At 34.7% G+C, this 20,258-nt stretch overlaps 2 protein-coding genes across 2 annotated transcripts; both read right to left on the bottom strand.

The window, feature by feature from the left end:
• Positions 1-266: 266 nt before the first annotated feature.
• Positions 267-3,238, bottom strand: LOC130049557 (E3 ubiquitin-protein ligase TRIM17-like). Its single transcript, XM_056147372.1, has one exon. The coding sequence runs from the start codon at positions 2,472-2,474 to the stop codon at positions 1,914-1,916; it is 561 nt and encodes a 186-aa protein (XP_056003347.1). The 5' UTR covers positions 2,475-3,238; the 3' UTR covers positions 267-1,913.
• A 4,007-nt stretch (positions 3,239-7,245) lies between these two features.
• Positions 7,246-19,639, bottom strand: LOC125662755 (zinc finger protein OZF-like). The gene is made up of 2 exons (XM_048895097.2): positions 19,577-19,639; positions 7,246-12,334 (listed from the first exon to the last, which is right to left on the bottom strand). The coding sequence occupies exon 2, from the start codon at positions 12,109-12,111 to the stop codon at positions 10,873-10,875; it is 1,239 nt and encodes a 412-aa protein (XP_048751054.2). The 5' UTR covers positions 12,112-12,334; positions 19,577-19,639; the 3' UTR covers positions 7,246-10,872.
• Positions 19,640-20,258: the final 619 nt, after the last annotated feature.

The raw sequence follows: 20,258 nt of genomic DNA, 5'->3' as shown, positions 1-20,258 counted from the left end.
ATACCGCTGTACGTCGAAATTTCATATCCAAATGTATTCGATAAGATGTTAGTATTCATAAATCAGTAAAATTCGTGTTGAGGTTTTATTTGATATGATACAGTGTCAATCTACTGTAATGCATTAGTAGGATATGCAAAAGGCAAGAGTATAAACATTTTCTAGTATCGATATCTATATGATCACGAAAAAACATCATATAATTTGTATCCGGATTCATATGCCGATTTAGATATCAATAAAAACAAAGCTGCATAGTTTGGGGGAGGGGGTTTTAATGAATCTGATGAAATTAAAAGAAGGAACCCCACATTTGCATTCAAACTAGATGTACTTCAAAATTAATTCATTTCTGCTCTGACTGAAAGCATGATTCTAAATTCGGGAACGAATCTTGCATACAAAATAATTAATAGGGGAACACATAAATTCGAGCTCCTTTGGAATTTAATGAAATGCAAATATGCTCCTTTCTTTCAACACGAATTGATATGTTGTTTCAGGCACGTATACAGGGGGTTGGGGTGGGCAGGGAGGCTGGGCTGGTCTGCTCTCCCCACTTTTTTGACGATTTACTTTTTCCCGTTATTCTAACATACAAAGTCAGTATTTTCTACATGCAGTTTAAACTGGTATATATATATTTTTTGAATTTGTAATGAATTCAATTATTAGCATCAACTCCTGTAAGTTTTTAATATATTGTCAATAACAAATTTTTAAATAGCTGGAGTTTTTTAATGCTTGTAAGCTTACCATTATATCAGTGATCAATTTTCTTTCCTTTTGTGAAATGATATTGTACATCGAAGTAGGACAGTCTCTTTCTCTCTCTCTCTCTCTCTCTCTCTCTCTCTCTCCTGTTCAATCAATGAATATGGACATACAGAGACCGTAAATAATTATGTGGTTCCCAATGAAACAATAAAACTATATTTTCGTTTATACATTTCCTTTTATATGTGTCTTTGTGTAATCAACTGTTTTATTATGGATTGCAAATGTAATACCCGTATTTTTAAACAGATGTATATTTTCGATCATTATTCCCTTATTTGTATATCCAAATTTGTATATGATCATCGATAAATTTTGAATTGAGCACGCAATATATCCAACCAGATGCTCAATGTATATGATTAGATTCCCGGTTTCTATCAACTGCAAAACCTCGACCAGACAAGCATTCAATGCAGGAAAAATTTTCGACTCTGACATCTCCCCTGATTGAAGACACCCTATTTGGCACGGGTGAAGTGTGTCGCAGTCTGTATAATGGAATGACAACGTGTTGTAAAGTTCTAACGAGATACAAATGGACTTTATCATTTTGTTTCGTGGATTTATCAGAATAAAGAGAATCTAATATTTTCGGTAAGTGCACATCTCCGATACCTGTTGAATAGACGTCCGTATTTGATACGGTGTTTGTTGTTGCGAATATGCCATGTGCATTACATATTATGCATATGGCATGGACCTGTATTTTGCAAGAATTGATATAAATAATATATTTTATGCTCTTTGCTTATTCCATTCTATCAGTATGTAATTGGCAAATGATTTCTTCGCATTTATTTCATAAGAAACTGCAAATACTTGCTTGCACTTGCAAGTATGCAAGAAAAACTTTTTTGTGCATTTTTTTTCTAAATTATCTAATCTTTCGGAATGTTGCATTGGTATACAATAAATATTTTGTAATTTTGAGCAAAGCATAATGTTTTAAAATGTGATTTTATTTGTTTCGCATTTCCCTATATATTACTATCGGAGATGTGCACTGGTCGAGTCCACCTAGAAAAATCACTCAGGTGTGACAATCACATTTGGGGTATATACGGGTAGAGTAAATTAGGCTACCTGAGAGAAATATGGCGGATAAGATGAAAAAGGTGTACGTATTTATTAATTCATGTCAGCTTTAAGGAGATATCATTGGTGTCCAGAATGTTTTTAATTTCTAGAATGACCTGTTTGATTTCAGTCATTCTGTGTGTTATTTCGTCTTCATGTTTCTCTAATACAGCCAAATGTTTAGTTTTCGTTTCCTCAATGCCTGCTTTCCGTCGGTTGACAAGGGTGTTGACCTCGCGGTGCCAAACTTCTCCTTGTTGTTCGGCAGCTGTGGTCAATTTCCCGTAATTCGCTTCTAACTCGGCTTTTTCAGTTTGGGCACCGTACGCCATTTCTTCATATCGGGGATAAATTCTGGTCTTGAGTTCCTCTAAATCTCTTTGTAAACTTTGTGTTTTAGAGCTGAGTTTTTCCAGAACATCAGATAACTTGTGATCTTCATGTTCACCAGAAATGACGCAAAAAGAGCAGACAGGAATGTCGCATTTTTCGCAGAAAACTTCACAATTTTTGTGGGCGTGTTTCACACATTCCGAATATTTAGGTGTAAACTTTCTGTGTAAATGATACGGTACGATATCGTGTTTTTCAGAGGAATCTGAGAGATGTTTCTCCATCGTCAACTTCCCACATTTATGTAGCAATATTCCATTATCACCTGCATATGGTGTTTATATATCTCAACTGATTCGATATGCAAGAGCTTGTTCTGGGTATAGTCAGTTTTTAAATCGAGGTAAGCTACTGACAAACAAGTTGATGGTACAGGGATTTCAACAGTCTCGATTGAAGTCAGCATTTCGCAAATTCTATGGTCGTTATAACGATCTAGTTCGTCAATACAACCTCGCATTGGGTCAAATGCTGTCTGATGTGTTTCATAGATTGTTTAGCCGTTCTTGGCACACTGATTTTGACTACGGATAACTCCGTTTACCTGATCAGGATATGGGGCTCACGGCGGGTGTGACCGGTCAACAGGGGATGCTTACTCCTCCTAGGTACCTGATCCCACCTCTGGTGTGTCCAGGTGTCCGTGTTTGCTCAACTATCTATTTTGTATTGCTTGTAGGAGTTATGAGATTGATCACTGTTCGTTATCTTCACCTTGCATACTTTATAGGGACACATATTACAGCTAAGGATATCCACAAGTCATTTGAATTCCATGAAAAGCCGCTACATGTAAAATTTGCAGGTCATAGTTTTCGTCCTGTAGTTTTCATACAGATCCAGATTCTCATTGTGAAGTAATATTTTTAACAAATAGAAATTATAAACACATGGTCGCCTACTGTAAGTGGACACTTAAAAGATTGATTGGAGAAGGCTTATATAGGCTGCAAGCCTGCTGCCTAATCCATTTATGTTTCATACATAATAAAATATTGTTGAAATAAAAAAAAAAAAAAAGAACGATCAAGAGTTACACTTGGTGAGCATGTATTTATGTCATTATATTCATAGATATTGAATTATCAAACACTTGGTACATTCAAGACATTGTATTTGTAAACATTGGATTCTCAAGAACTTGGTTTATTCAAAATATAATCATATTTACATAATATTGTGTACAACAAACCATAGTTTTCTTCAAAACCGGATGTTGATGCATAAAAGGTTAGGGTTCAATTGTTCACGGTGTGATTCTCACTGAAAATAGGAATAGTAGTTGGAGAGCGACTACTTTACACCAAGACAGGAACGATAACTCTGACAATGATTTCTGCTATGTTTGCTGTTCATACACTTATGACACTCATTGTTTTTATACCAAGATAAATTTCTAATTTTAAGGTCATATTCAGAGACCAATACTCTTCACTACAACGAGAATGCCGTAACCACTAAACTAACTGTGACCCGTCTCCACTTGAGAAAATCATTGAGAGAATGCACTTCCTACATCAAATTGTATTACTTTAGAGACAATTAGCGTTAGTTTCCTGCACAGGACAAGAACCATGCCAAACAGGCCTACTGTATAGCAGGTTAATATCGTGGTCGGAAAAAAATAGCGATTTTAATTCGCGGAAAAACAAATCTTAATATACTGAACCCGATTTCTTATCAATATGAAATATTAATTCATTGAATGATAAATTCACAGAAATCTTGTTTCAGCGAATATGGCGAAAATTAACTCTGCGAGTTAATTTCCTGCTATACAGTATTAAGCTCAGTGTCCTCCTCACCATTTGTTATTGGTCATACGAGCTTTGTTGCCGTATATTTCATTGTTGATACGTGTAATGCATTGATAATTGGAGGAAAAGTATGCATGTCGGGTTCTTATATGTCCATCTGCACAATATGTCCGCCTTTGCTATATGTCCGCCCAATTTTAGGCCAACCTGTCCTTATATGTCCGCCTGCACAATATGTTCGCCCAATTTGTTTTCAAAGAGTCACTGTATGTCCGTCCAATTTTTCACCAGTCTGGTTAAATCCCCATGGGCACGAATTGTGCTCCTTTGTTAGCTGACTTGTTTTTATATTCCTATGAAGCAAAATTTATTCAAAAACTTACTATGTGAGAAGAAAAAAAATCTCTTGCAGTGCCCTTCTATTCGACATTTAGATATATCGACGATGTATTATCTATTAACAATAACAATTTCCATTCATATGTCGATTCAATATATCCCAGTGAACTCGAAATAAAGGACACTACAGAGTCGTCCACTTCTGCTTCATACTTAAGATATTTAATTGAAAGTAGATATTAACGGCAAAGTAACAATTCAATTTTATGACAAACGGGCTGATTTCAACTTCTACATCGTCAACTTTCCATATTTATGTAGCAATATTCCATTCTCACCTGCATATGGTGTTTATATCTCTCAACTGATTCGATACGCAAGAGCTTGTTCTGAGTGTGGTAAGTTTTTAAATTGAAGCAGGTTACTGACAAGCAAGTTGATGGTGCAGGGGTTTTAACAGTCTCGTTTAAAATCAGCATTTCGCAAATTATATGCTCGTTATAACGACCCAGTTTACCAATACGACAGATCATTGGATCAAATGCTGTCTGGCGTGTTTCATGCCGATTGTTAGGCCGTTCTTGGCACACTGATTTTGACTACGGATAACTCCGTTCACCTGATCAAGATATAGGGCTCACGGCGGGTGTGACCGGTCAACAGGGGATGGTTACTCCTCGTAGATACCCGATTCCATCTCTGGTATATCCAAGAGGCCGTGTTTGCTCAACTCTCTATTTTGTATTGCTTATATGAGTTATGAGATTGATCACTGTTCGTTATCTTCACCTTTCATGAAAGAAAAATTTCTTGTATATTGTTATGTGAATTCAAAACATGCAGTTAAAAAAAATCAACACTAATTCGAAATTCCAAATGCATCTAAGGAAAAAAACTGGGATGATTAATCATAAATGTAGCGTTTCTCAGACACTCCTAAACACTCTGACAACATAATATTTTATTCATGAATTTTATTACATTTCATTTTTACAATAAGTCAAGTAATATCTAAGATATTGAATAGAAAAAATATAACCAAATGGGTTTAAATCTTAAACTATGTCAAATTTTGTTACCCTACCCCTCCCCGGACTTAAATGTGTTAGTATTTAAAAATTACCTCTTTAAGAATTTAACATCATAATAGTAAAAGGTTCCTTTGAACCATTTAAGAATGATCTATAGCATGTGCTCTTGCAGTTGACCTTTTTGAACTCGCAATGGTTGCATTAATTTGGCAAATATGACATTGTTTTTATGTTTCTGTTTTAGTAAAACATTTCTTTAGAAAGTATTTGGTATTTCCAGCATTTACATATTTAAAGAGAAATAGCTTTTATTACATTATATCGTTTTCCTCACTGACGGAAGGTCCACTCACTGCATGAAAAATATGGTTTCCATGGTGCGTAAACTATGTGGAAACTTAAGAAAACAAATGGTTTACACAAGTTTCAATTTGGAAACTTCAAGTTTACAAGGGTTTACAGAGTGCGTAAACCTAGGTCCTCCCCAATTCCAGGTGGTTTACGCAGCGGAAACTTGCTAAAACCTAAGGTTTCTACTGAAACTACTCGCCACCCTAGGTTTCCTCAGATTACGCACTATTGAAACTACTTCACAACCCGAGTTTACGCAGAGCAGAAACCCCCAGAAACTTATTAACATGAATAGCCTACCCTTCTCTAGAATATGACGACATAATTGAATCAAGGCTATGCACACAGTCACACTTTATTATTAGTGATATCTATTGTGCTCATGAAATTTACAAATCATTCAGCAATGATTTATGCAAACCAATTCTCTATTCATTGAATAAAATATTTAAAAGCTCAGATATTACCAATAAATTAAATAAAACACAAACATAATATATACAGTGTTTGTCGTGTCAGACAAATCTTTTTTTTTTCGCTTATGTTTCGCCGATTTCTTTTAATTCATTGTATATACATGTAAATGTTTATCAGCCAAATTAGTAAAAATATGTATTACCGAGCGAAGCTCGGACGGGCCGAAGGCCCGTCCGCGAAGCAAGGCTCTAAAGGTAACACGTATGTAAAAGAAAAAAGTCAAAATCAGCAAAAGAAAAATAGATAATCTCTATATACGTTCACTAAAATTTTCGTGATCCATATGGGCGCCGCCATTTATTTTTTCATTACCTGCTTCAACAGTTATTCGTGTTTTATTTTGAATGCCAATAATAGAAGACTCTAACGTGCAATTCGTAATTTAAACACTCAGTTTGTTCAAAGTGAATAGTATAATTATAATTGTAACAGGTTTTAGCAAATAAATACATATAAAATCGTAATACGACTAAATAGATGAACGAGTTCATGAGTTTCTTTCAATAAGAATATACGATAAAATTACGGTTAATTTTTTACCATTTTGAATTTATTGGTTAATTTTGTTTAGTTTTAACGGCCTTTTTCATTGCATACGGAATGTATTATTGTTGTTTATAATTGTTTGCTTTGAAAAAGAGAAAAAAGTCGAGGCTAAATGTGACGTCACAATGCACAGTTTACGTCGCCTTGCGTTTTATTTCCCGCGTTCAATGAATAGGCGGATCATGTAAAACTGTTGTCCCCATATAAACTCCTTTAATATTGAGATGTTACTGGGTGTTTAGCGCAAGGAAATTTCATTCAAAATATATATTTTTAAATGAATCATAACCTACCGTACTTAACGGAATTATGATTACCACTTGGGACACTCCAATGACCATTACGTACATGTTTCGCTCGGTCTAACGGTCACACCGTATACATATTACAATGAAGACTATGAACTAGGATTTTGAAAAGAGTAACTACCATCATCAATTAAATATGTTGCTAAATTTTTAGACAGAAAAATGCACAAATATCTGGGTTCTTAGGATGTCAATTGTATTTATTTTCAATTCTTTGAAGCAAATACGGGTACTAGTAGTCGGAAAATGAGTAGATATTAAAACCAACAGTCCAAACATTCAGATGCATTTAAAACAAGATGTGTTTGTGAAACACAAATGCCCCCAATAATGGCCAATTCCGAAGATGGCCAAGATCACAAGGGCAAATATCTTGGTACCAGTAGAAAGATCTTGTCAAAAGAAATGCTCATGTACAATATGAAAGCTCTAATATTTACCATTTAGAAGTTATGACCAATGTAAAAAAAAAAAAAAAAAAATTAAAATAGGTCAAATGTCAAGGTCAAAAGGTTCAATACCAACGGAAAGATCTTGTAAAAAGAAATACTCATGTGAAATATCAAAACTCTATCTCTTACTGTTCAAAAGTTATTAGCAAGGTTAAAGTTTTCAAAAAGTAGATCAAACTCCAAGGTCAAGGTCACAGGGTCAAAAATGTTGGTACCCACGGAAAGGTCTTGTCACAAGGAATACTCATGTGAAATATCAAAGCTCCATCACTTACTGTTCAAAAGGTATTTGCAAGGTTAAAGTTTTCAAAAAGTAGGTCAAACATCAAGGTCACGGTGTCAAAAATGTTGGTACCCACGGAAAGGTGTTGTCACAAGGAATACTCATGTGAAATATCAAGCTCTATCACTTATTGTTCAAAAGTTATTAGCAAGGTTAAAGTTTTCAAAAAGTAGGTCAAACTCCAAGGTCAAGGGGTCAAAAATATTGGTACCCATGGAAAGGTCTTGTCACAAGGAATACTCATGTGAAATATCAAAGCTCTATCACTTATTGTTTAAAAGTTATTAGCAATGTTAAAGTTTTCAAAAAGTAGGTCATACTCCAAGGTCAAGGTGACATGGTCAAAAATGTTGGTACCCATGGAAAGGTCTTGTCACATGGAACACTCATGTGAAATATCAAAGCTCTATCAATTATTGTTCAAATTATTCATGAATGGGTGAAATTATTCTATCATAACATCATATCTACTATTAACCAAGGTGGCAATCTCTCGGCATCTTTCAACATTCAAAGAGGATGTAGACAAGGTGATCCTTTATCACCTTATATTTTTCTTCTTTGCGCAGAAATTTTAGCTATACAAATAAGAGAAAATAAAAGTATTAAAGGTATAACTATAAATAACAATGAAAAGAAAATTTCACAACTAGCCGATGATACATCAATTATACTTGATGGTAGCAAGGAATCTCTTCTAGAAACAATAAAAGTATTGTGACACTTCTCTGAAATGTCAGGACTAAAAGTTAATTTTTCAAAAACCAATACAGTATGGATTGGATCAAAAAAATATAGTCAGGATACCCTTTCTAAAGACTTTCATCTGAATTGGGGGACTTGTAAGTTTACTCTACTTGGAATTAATTTTGATGTAGAATTACAGAACATGTCAAAACTAAATTATCAGCCAAAGCTAAGCAGAATAAAATCAATCTTAAATCAATGGGAGAAAAGACATTTGACACCAATAGGAAAAATTACTGTGATCAAAACTCTGGTCTTGCCTCTATTAAATCATATTTTTATGGCAATTCCAAATCCTGATGACAGCTATTGTAAAGAATTAGATAAACTATTCTTTTCTTTCTTGTGGAGCCATTCTCAACATAGAATTAAAAAAGAGGTAATCGTAAAGCAATATGAGGATGGTGGGTTAAAAATGATCAATGTAAAGGCTTTTATAGCCTCTTTAAAATTGTTTTGGATGAGACAACTCCTTTTTTCAGATAGGGGTTTACATAATTTTATACCAAATTTAGATCTTAATAAAGTTACTACATGTGGAATAGAATACATAAAAAACATTAAGACATCGCTGAAAAACAAATTTTGGGTTGATGTATTTGATTCTTGGATTGAGCTACAGCTTAAACAAAATCCATTTACAGTAACAGTAGATACTCCAATATTTTACAATTCTAACTTTCTTGTGGGTGGGAAAGCATTTCTCAATAAATCCATGTTTCTCAATAATATTAAATACCTTAATGACCTTATTGATGAAGAGGGTTTGTTCCTGACTTATGAATCTTTCTGTAACATTTATCCAAAAGTAAAAATCAATTTTTTAGAATATATGAGTGTCATAAATGCTATTAAAGCATGGATGAAAAAAGTCAAGTTTGATAAAAAATTAATTAAATTAACAAACCCTCTGATTATGTTGAGTATATACACTCTTCTACGATGCAAAAAATCAAGACAATTTTATACTCTTCTCAATCAAAACTGCACAGAACCTACTGGTAAAAGAAAGTGGAATGAAATATTTGAATTAAATGACACAGAATGGAAAATGATCTTCAGACTGCCCTTTAAAGTTACAAGTAATTGTAAACTGCAGTGGTTTCAATACAGAATTCTGAACAAAATTTTAGCTTCAAACTCATACTTATTCAAAATCAAAATTAGAGATGATAAGAATTGTACATTCTGTCAGATAGAAGAAGAAACAATTGAACATTTGTTTTGGGAATGTGATAGTGTTCAGCATTTCTTAAGAGAATTTGAAGTTTGTTTTGAACATAAGACCAATCTTCAAATATCAATAACAAAAAATAATTTTATTTTTGGATTTTTGGATGAAAAGAAAACTATACAAAATAATCTTGTTCTTTGGCTGAAATATTATATCTATACTATGAGGTGTAAAGGGAAGACACTGAATGTAAATGTTGCAATATCGCTAATGAACACATTTTATGAAACTCAAAGACATATTGCATATAAAAATGGTGAAAAAGATTTGTTTGACACCTGCTGGAACCGCTGGAATCAATTATTTCATTGAGTGTTTGTTTGCTGTTGTTGTTTATTTTTTTGTTTTTTGTTTGAAAATTATCTTTTTTATAAATTTCAATATATATGTACCCTTTTAAAATATATTAAATAATGACTGAACTCATCTCTCTCTCTCTCTCTCTCAGAAAATAATATATACATATACCTTTGATAGTTCTTATAAACATTTTGTACAAGTTTCTTTGCATAATGTATGTATATATATACTGTGTGTATGTTTAAAAAAAAAAAAATATAAAAAAAGAAAAAAAAAAAAAAATTATTGTTCAAAAGTTATTAGCAAGGTTAAAGTTTTCAAAAAGTAGGTCAAACTCCAAGGTCAAGGTCACGGGGTGAAAATGTTGGTACCCACAGAAAGGTCTTGTAACAAGGAATATTCATGTGAAATATCAAAGCTCTATGACTTAATGTTCAAAAGTTTTTAGCAAGGTTAAAGTTTCAGACAGAATGACAGAATTACAGAATGACAGACAGGACAAAAACAATATGCCCCCCCATCTTCGATCTCGGGGGCATAAAAATACCTCTCTACCTCATCAAAATTAAAAAATTTTGGCCTGAGAAACTATTTATCAATTTTGTTTGGCCTAACTGTTGTTTCAGCTTTGACTACAAAGATATTTGTATATTTGTAATTTTGTATATTAAATAAATCTATAAGACTATACTCAATTTCATTGGGGTAAATCACATCAATAAAATTGATAATTAGTATTTGTCCTCATGTGTGTCTTTAATATTCATGTCTCACAAAAATCACATGCATTTATAAGGTTAATCCCCAGTATGAATCCTCATGTGTGTTTGTAAGTTTCCTGTTACACTGAACACTTTCCCACAAACATCACATTTGTAAGGTTTGTCACCAGTATGTGTCCTCATGTGCGTCTGTAAATTTCCTGTTATACTGAATGCCTTCCCACAGACATCACATTTATAAGGCTTTTCACCAGTATGTGTCTTCATGTGTGTTTGCAAGTTTCCTGTCTGCCTGAATGCCTTCCCACAAACATCACATTTATAAGGCTTTTCACCAGTATGTGTCCTCATGTGTGTACGCAAGTCTCCTGTCTGAATGAATGCCTTCCCACAGACATCACATTCATAAGGTTTATCACCATTATGTGTCCTCATGTGCATCTGTAATGTTCCTTTTTGCATGAATGCCTTTCCACAGACATCACATTTATAAGGTTTATCACCAGTATGTGTCCTCATGTGTACCTTCAAGTTTCCTCTATGATTGAATGCCTTTCCACAGACATCACACTTATAAGGTTTGTCACCAGTATGTGTCATAATGTGTGTCTTTAATGTTTCCTTTTGACTAAACATCTCCCCACAGACATCACATTTATAAGGTTTATCACCAGTGTGTATCCTCATGTGTGTCTGTAATGTTCCTTTTAGAATGAACGCCTTCCCACAGACATTACATTCATAAGGTTTATCACCAGTATGTATCTTCAAATGGTTTTGCAATATGTCTCTCTGACTGAATGCCTTTCCACAGACATCACATTTGTAAGGTTTATCACCAGTATGTGTCCTCATGTGTGTTTGTAAGTTTCCTCTTACATTGAACATTTTCCCACAAACATCACATTTGTAAGGTTTATCACCAGTATGTGTCCTCATGTGTGTCTGTAAGTTTCCTAACTGATTGAATAATTTCCCACAGACATCACATTGATAAGGCTTGTCAACAGCATGTATCCTCATGTGTTTTTCAAAGTCCCCTGTCTGATTGATTGCCTGCCCATTGGCATCACATTGATAACTTTGTTCTTCACCTGCATGTGTTTTTATAAATTTCTGTAAATCGTTTTTCTGATCTTTAGTTTTACTTGCTTCCACACATTCACTATGTCTGTCACCTTTTCCGTTTGCACTTGCATGCAGAATTATCATAGTACACTTCTTTAAATCTCCTGTTACACAGACAGAATCCACAGATTTGATACACCCCAAATCCTTTTCATTTGCGCTAGTTTTTGAATGTGAAGATGACATATTTGATGTTTTACTTCTGATGGAGTTGATGCACTCTTCTGAGCTAGGAGAGCTTTGCCTACTGGTTTTGTACGTTAATAGACAACTATCTTAGGAAGGCCATTTTCATTCCTCTGTATGCACATTAAGTAAATCCATTGTTGTCTTCCGGAGTTTCTACAGTGTTCTTAGTCTGGTATTAATAAAAACGTGATTCATCTCTCTCAGTGGGTTGATGGGATTTCTGCAACATACAAGTACATATATCATAAATATACTCATAGAAAAGATGTCTGTCTTTAAATACCCTATTCTATGTCACCTCCCTTGAAATTTACCTAGACTAGGATTTAAACAAGAGGCTCATGGACAACATCGCTCACCTACTTTGGCCTAAACTTTAAAATTTTCCCCAATATATTCGCAGGTAAAACTATTGTGGCCCCAACCTACCCTTGGGAGCCATGAGTTTTACAAACTTAAATCTGCACTATCTCAGGAAGCTTTCATGTAAATGTAAACTTTTCTGGTCCAGTAGTTCTTGAGAAGAAGATTTGAAAAGATTTTCCCAATATATTTGTATGTAAAACTTTGATCCCCTACTGTAGCTTCACCCTAACCCAGGGGATCGTGATTTTAACAAACTTAAACATATGCACTATGTTAGAAAGATTTCATGTAAAATGTAAATTTTCTGGCCCAGTGGCTCTTGAGAAGATGTATAAAGATTTTCCCTTAAATATTTTTACAAAGAACAGATCTTTTAATGGAGCCCCACCCTACCCCCAGGGTCTGTGATGTTAAGAAACTTCAATTTGCACTATGTCAGGAAGCTTTCATGTAAATGTAAACTTTTCTGGCCCAGTGGTTTTTCAGAGCAGGATTTTAAAAGATTCTCCCTATATATAGTTATATGTATAATTTTGATCCCCTATAGAACCCCCACCCTACCCCCAGGGGCAGTGATGTTAAATATGAGTTTAAAATGGTTTAAACTGATGGAGACGGACAGGCAACGGGTGATCAGAGAAGCTCACTTGTGCTTTCAGCTCAGGTGAGCTAAAGACCTGAAAACGAATCAGAGCAGTCTTTGCGGTCAAGTCTTCCAACACGTTTTGAAATAAACCTCAGTATATTGAAATGTATTTCATTACATTCTTCAAAGTAATTGAAAATAATAAATTACACTGGTTAAAATTGTAAAAGGTAATTGAGAAAATCATCAATGTAATTGAATTGAAAGTATTTACATTTTTAATGTATTAATTAACCCCATCCTTGAAACTAAGATCAATAGGTTGGACTCCCATGTCCCTAATACACGTAAATCATTACTCTAGCAACTCTTAAATGTCACTTCATACCTACTTTAATAAATGACACCACATCAATTGAAATACTTACAAATAAGTAATTCATTTTAATTTTTCAACACTTAAAAACGCATGTCAAGTTCATATTAGATGATACCAATCAGTACGTAAGGTTTGATGAAAATATCTTGAATAGTTTCTTTGAAACTGCATTAAACACAGAGCTAAATGCAAAGTGTGTCCCTGTGACAGAAGGACGGACATGACAAAAAATATATGCTCCAGCCATATTCATGGTGGGGCATAAAACATATGTCAAATTCACATTAGTCTAAGATTGATTGATTCTCATCTGAAGGACCGACCCATTCAGTCACCTTATATGACGAGCAAATGGCAGTCTATGCGAAAGACATCGGACCATCGGACCTGACCGATGTGCAGTGCCTCAGGTCCAATGCATCATTTTTTACACTGGACCGGAATGTCCGATGTCTTAGTGTCCGGTTTTGTGCTTTACTATTTTGATGCAGAGTCATTTAAATGTTTGTTATAAGTAAAAAATATCACATAAATCCAAATACGTACACAGATGTGATTAAAACCGCATGGACCGTCTAAAGTATTATGCGGGAGGGATCCCCGGTTTAGTATTACTAGTATAATAAATAAAATTTCCTTGGTTTTGCATTTTAACGTGTTTCACTTTTTTACAATTAGGTTTTTTGGTCTGACAAAATTTGGTTCAGTCCAGTGTGTTCATTTCTTACACAGGACCCAATGTCCTGTGTGGTCCAAAACACTTTCACATGGACTGGCAAGGGGTACTGAGGACCTATTCTAACACAGATTCCCACAGGACTATTACTTGAAATAGACCTTAGAATTTGAAATTTGTTTGTTTTTTGAGGGAAAAAAAAAAGAAGCCAAAAAAAAAAAAAAAATAAAAAAGACAAAATACAAAGAATCTCTACTTCTTTTCATCAACAATAATAAAACCCTTATCTGTTTATCTACCTCTTTTTGGTTTCATTTTCACATATTTTCCTCTTTAAGTTGATTTCCATTTGTAATCTTGGTGAAAGTACATATTGTAAATTAGCCACCCCCCCCCTCCCCCTCCTATACAAAAATGTTCTCTGTCGAACTTGTATGGATTTGTCCACCCTTGTACGACTTTAAAATATTGTATCAAATCAAGAGCATTAGTCTTCTTTCACCTCAAGCAATCGTAATGTTGACCTACAATGACAGACTGATGTGCAAGTCCCAAATGACCGGGAACGAGGGGTTTCAAGTAACAAATGCTTTGAGGAAACGAACAGTTTAAATGAACAGAACGGTTTTTATTAAAAAACCCAGAGAAGTTCGATCAAATTGTGTTGTAGTACACTTCAGGGTCTCCATACATAGGCAACATATTTAGAAAGTTAAAAATGTTTCAGCTATATGTGACATCACAATTAATGCAACGTTTAAGTCGACTGCATGACGTTATATTTCTGGGGGTAATTAAGTAAACCATCTTGAAAAGTATTCAAATCGTACCCATACATTAATCACAATTCACAATTAATTTACCGGTAATTTTGAGAGTATTTTATATCGTACATTTGTTGTTTGTATAAACATAATAAATTAGGCATTGTTCAATGTTGAGAAAATTAAATTCCTTATGTGAAAATATACTTGCAATTTTATATTTATAAAATTATTCTTTTATAATTCTTTACTTTGGCGCACATACCGGTTCATCAGATATACATTAATATTATATCCAGAAAGAAAAAAACAAGAGGCCCATGGGCCATATCGCTCACCTGAGTCACCTTGGCCCATATCTGAAGACTTTCCATATATATTTGCATGTAAAACCTTAGTCCCTATTATGGTCCAAACTACCCTTTGCAAACTTGAATCTACACTATGTCAGAAAGCTTTCATGTAAATTTCTTTGGCCCAATGGTTCTTGAGAAGAAGATTTTTAAAGCTTTTTCCTATATTTGTATGTAAAACTTTGACCCCCCCCCCCCCACTTGTGGCCCCATCCTACCCCCGGGGGCCATGATTTGAACAAACTTGAATCTGCACTATGTCAGAAAGTTTTCTTGTAAAAATCAGCTTTTCTGGCTCAGTGGTTCTTGAGAAGAAGATTTTTAAAGATTTTTCCTATATATTTGTATGTAAAACTTTGATCCCCTATTGTGGCCCCATCCAACCCCCGGGGCCCATGATTTGAACAAACTTGAATCTGCATTATGTCAGGAAGCTTTCATGTAAATCTCAGCTTTTCTGGTTTAGTGGTTCTTGAGAAGAAGATTTTTAAATGACCCCACCCTATTTTTGCATTTTTGTGATTATCTCCCCTTTGAAAGGGACATGGCCCTTCATTTGAACAAACTTGAAAGCCCTTCACCCAAGGATGCTTTTGGCTAAGTTAGGTTGAAATTGGCCCAGTGGTTCTGGAGAAGAAGTCGAAAATGTGAAAAGTTTACGGACAGACAGACAGACGGACGCCGGACAAAATGTGATCAGAATAGCTCACTTGAACCTTCGGTTCAGGTGAGCTAAAAAGGCCTTATCCGTCACCTGAGTACTATAGTGAAAAAGTATTACTATACTCCCAAGGGCTTTGAAATCTAGAAAAAAATCCTGTTCTGAATATCTAAGCTACTTTTTAACATTCAGCAAAAGTATAAAACAAGATGTGTTCGTACAACTTCAATGCCCTCATAAGTGCATACACTAATGAAAGACTTTACATAATATAATAGGTGTATTACTATTAAAACATTAAAAGATATGACTAATTTGGACTCATCCTAAAGTCATAACCCTGGGTTATGAAATTCACCATATTTTGTACATCTTTTTCTGCTATTCCTTACAATGCATTTAGATTTTATACAGTATCAGCAAACTTACAAATAAACACTATATACTAAGTTTGGCCCCACCCTGGGGTCAGAGCCCCTACCCCGGGGATCATTAAATTTACAATTTTCATACAAACTTTTCTGGTTTACATCTTAATGCATTCAGTTTTTATTAAACATGTGCGATTCTAGCGAAGATTTTTTAAAAATTGGTCAATTTTGGTACTGCCTCTAAGGTCCCAAGAGTGAAATTTACAATTTTGGTAGAGGCCTTCCTGCTCTACATCACTATTCATTTAGTTTTTCTTACACATGTGTGGTTCAAAACAAGATTTTTCAAAAAATTGTCAATTTTGGGCAGTTTTTGTCCCAATCCTAAGGCCCCAGGTATGCAAGAATCCTGAAATTTACAATTTATGCCCCCCCCCCCCCCCCCCTGTTCCAAAGATGCTTCATACCAAATATGAAAAGAACTGGAATGATAGTTATCAAAAACTTAAAAATGTATAATGTTCACACATTTAATAGCTGATCATCTTGGCCTGACCCTGATACCAAAAACCACCACCCCTGGGATCATCAAATTACAATTTTTCTAAAGGACTACATGTTCTTTCTAAATATCTATTTAGTTTCAATATAGTATCAATAGCACTAAAGAAGATGTCATTTAAGTGTTTTACACATTAACACTATTTACCAAGTTTGGCCCCGCCCTGGAGTAAGAACCCCTACCCCGGGGATCATGAAATTTACAATTTTGGTAGAGGCTTTCCTGTTCTACATCACCATGGATTTAGCTTTTCTTATACATGTGCGGTTCTTGAAAAGAATATTTTTGAAAATTGCCCCAACCCTAAGGCCCCAGGGGTGCTGGAGTCCTGAAATTTATAATTTATGTTCCCCTTGTCCTAAAGATGCTTCATACCAAATTTGAAAAGAATTGGACAGGTAGTTACCAAGAAGAAGTTAAAAATGTTGAATTATTAACACATTAAGATGGACATCAACAGAGCTGCCAACATTATAAAATGGAAAATAGTAAGGTGGGGGTCAGGGGGCCGCCTAGACCCCCTGCCGCTGGAGTTTTTTTTTTTAATGAATAAACATGTAACCTGAGCAATTTTAGGCACATTTCAATTCCAAATTTAATGAATTTATACATACTAATTGTTATACATTTTACAACTGCAAAAGATCAAATACATCTTTTATTGATTTTACTTTCTAAAACTTGTGTAAACAAGAGGTACTGTGAGCAATGCTCACTAAGAATATCCCTCGCTTACCCCAATCTCCCAAAGGGTGTTGGTAATAGGTATAAACTACCTCTTTTCTGAGTGTAAAAAACAAATGGCATGACAAACCGAACCATATTGCTACTTCGATGTCCAGTGCGCGTGACCTTTGACCTTTTGACCCCAAAATCAATAGGGAACATCTTCATCCCATGGGTAGTCCATATGTATGATATGGTGACTGTAGGTGGAAAGGATAATGCTTTAGAGCCCGGAAACCATTGCATCTACAGACGGACGAGTAATCCCCCCCCCCCCCCCCACAACTTGTTGCGGGGGGGGGGGGGGGGGGGTATAAAAATAATGTTACATTAGTATATTGAATAATTTTACAGTTACTGTGTCAGTTATTCTGGGAAGTTTTTATATATATTATATAATTTTAGTTACTGAATCAGTTATTCTGGCAAGGTCTTTTTATGTCATTTTCGCTGCCGTGAGAAATGTTGAAGTTTGTCAAACAGATTGTACACTTATACAAACTCCCCCTTTCTGACTTTGAAATGAATAAACATGTAGATGTTTACAGTGTACTTGCATATTGTTCTTTGAATTTCTATCTCCATTAGGTTTTCTCCTTTGGGGGAGTATTGTTGTTATTTCCATCAACACATGCTTTACATTCAGTAGCAGCTGCCATATTGTTTATTTTAAAGCATTAAAATGATCGAGACTCTATATAGATATAGACTATGCAAACAAACGTTGCAACGACTATAGCTTGCTTATTATAAAAGTCAAAACCAATGACGGACAGCTCTAAAAATTTCGAAATGTCAAATAAACGAAAATCGGAAGATGTACAGTGAAATCGTAAGGCGTATTTTCGGCCCTAAAATCGTAAGCCTTACGCCAAAATTGTGAGGGTTGGCAGCTCTGCATCAACCAATTCAATGCATAAACTGAAGGTAAGTGGGATTTGCATTCTCTCACCAGAGGGTGCGTTACGCAAGGTTCACATACACCTCTGTCAACGCTTGAAATCACGTGACAATATAATCACATGATATAAACAATCACTCTCGGTTTCCTTTCCCTTTAAAAGTCCTGGCAACAGGTAATACATCAGGCTTTTTTCATAGCCCACTGGCACTTTAATAAGTACATATTTACCATTTAGCTGTTTGTCTCCTATTTTACAAGTTTTATCGTATTTTCACAGCCTTTTTTTACTATTGATTCCATGTTTATATTTTTTTGTTTATAAATCTCCACCACGTGTATGTCCTATATTCATACGCATATTATGAAGTAGTTCCAAATTTATGATCAGAAAACGGCGATTTTAAACAATTTACAGTAAGCATCAATTTAACTGCACCAAAGACATATCATAATATGACTAAATATTTAGTCCAAAACATATATGTTAGATAATAGAAACTTTTACAAGATTTCTGTAAAAAGCCGTTGACAGAGGTGTAGTGCAAGAAGCGCACAGAACTCTGGGTAGAGAATGGTGGGATTTTATAGACGTTAATTATTAATGTTTTTTAATTTAATGCTTGGCTAAAAACTGCATCAATAACAATTATACCATTCATTTTTTTTTTTACAAACTGAGTGTTTGAATTACAAATTGCACGTCAGCCTTCTATTTTTTGCCATTAAAATTAAACCATGAAAACAATCCCCCCCCCCCCCCCCCCCCCACAATTGTAGCACTATTAGGCCTCCATACCATGTATACATTTCTGTAACACTGTGTAAATTTTAAAAAAATCAGTTACACTGATATCTATTTCTTTATATGAATGAAAAAACAATATTAGATATAAAGTATTTACAATACATGAATAAATGATTGAAATCAGGCCCACAGATCATAAATATATGTAAAACGAATCAAACCTAAGTCAAGTACCGCGGTATTATAGGACCCCAGCATGCATTGTACTAGATGTTGTGGATCTGTGCATTCGACTTCTATACTTTATGTCTGTATCTCTACTTCAGTCAAAACACAGTTGTTCTAAGCAACAATGCGAAGAGTATTTACCTGTTCAACCTCATGGCTCATGTTGTTTTGGAACCATCTCCCAATATTCAGAATGTCGATCCCGATCCAAATTGTATAAATGTTTATTTTTTGTCAAACATTTTATTTTCTTCTTTCTTTTTAAAACGTTACACCCACGTGATATTGAATAGGAAAGCACGGCCTTCACCTGTGATTGCCAACCCTACCCACAATATTCATACTACCAGTAAAATTAATTCTATTATACAAATAAATAAATAAATGTTTATTTGGTATATACATACATACAAACAAACATATACGATACCAAGGATAATCCATGAAAGCTCGAAAGCTTATTTCCAATGAGGTCCCTCTGATGCACGGATGTTTGCGCTAGGGGCACAGGCACCTGAAGTATGGATATTACTACCCCCCCCCTTTTCATATTTTCTTTTTTTGGCAATCATTTCTCAGAAATGTTTGAATTCCCAGTCTATCTCATCCCTCTTTCGATTCATGTAATCGTTTCACGCTTTTTGTAAGCTTTAGAGATTGGCATTCTACCGGTATAATAAAATATACAAGGTAAGAAACAAAAATTTGTAAACAGGGGATCCCCGTTTCGGGGCACATTTTCCAAGCAATTACAGCGTTACCAAAGGAATTTTGGCGAGCGGCAGGTCGGGGAGAAGTCATAGTACAAGTCTCTTCAACTCAA

This window comes from Ostrea edulis, chromosome 8 (genome assembly GCF_947568905.1).
Source record: "Ostrea edulis chromosome 8, xbOstEdul1.1, whole genome shotgun sequence".
NCBI lineage: Eukaryota > Metazoa > Mollusca > Bivalvia > Ostreida > Ostreidae > Ostrea > Ostrea edulis.
Note: the sequence above shows the minus strand (reverse complement) of the source record. Positions and strands in the feature narration are given on the sequence as shown.

Bases quoted from the DNA above. Each gene is read 5' to 3' on its own strand.
- LOC130049557 (XM_056147372.1), bottom strand. From the start codon at position 2,474: ATGGAGAAACATCTCTCAGATTCCTCTGAAAAACACGATATCGTACCG.
- LOC125662755 (XM_048895097.2), bottom strand. From the start codon at position 12,111: ATGTCATCTTCACATTCAAAAACTAGCGCAAATGAAAAGGATTTGGGG.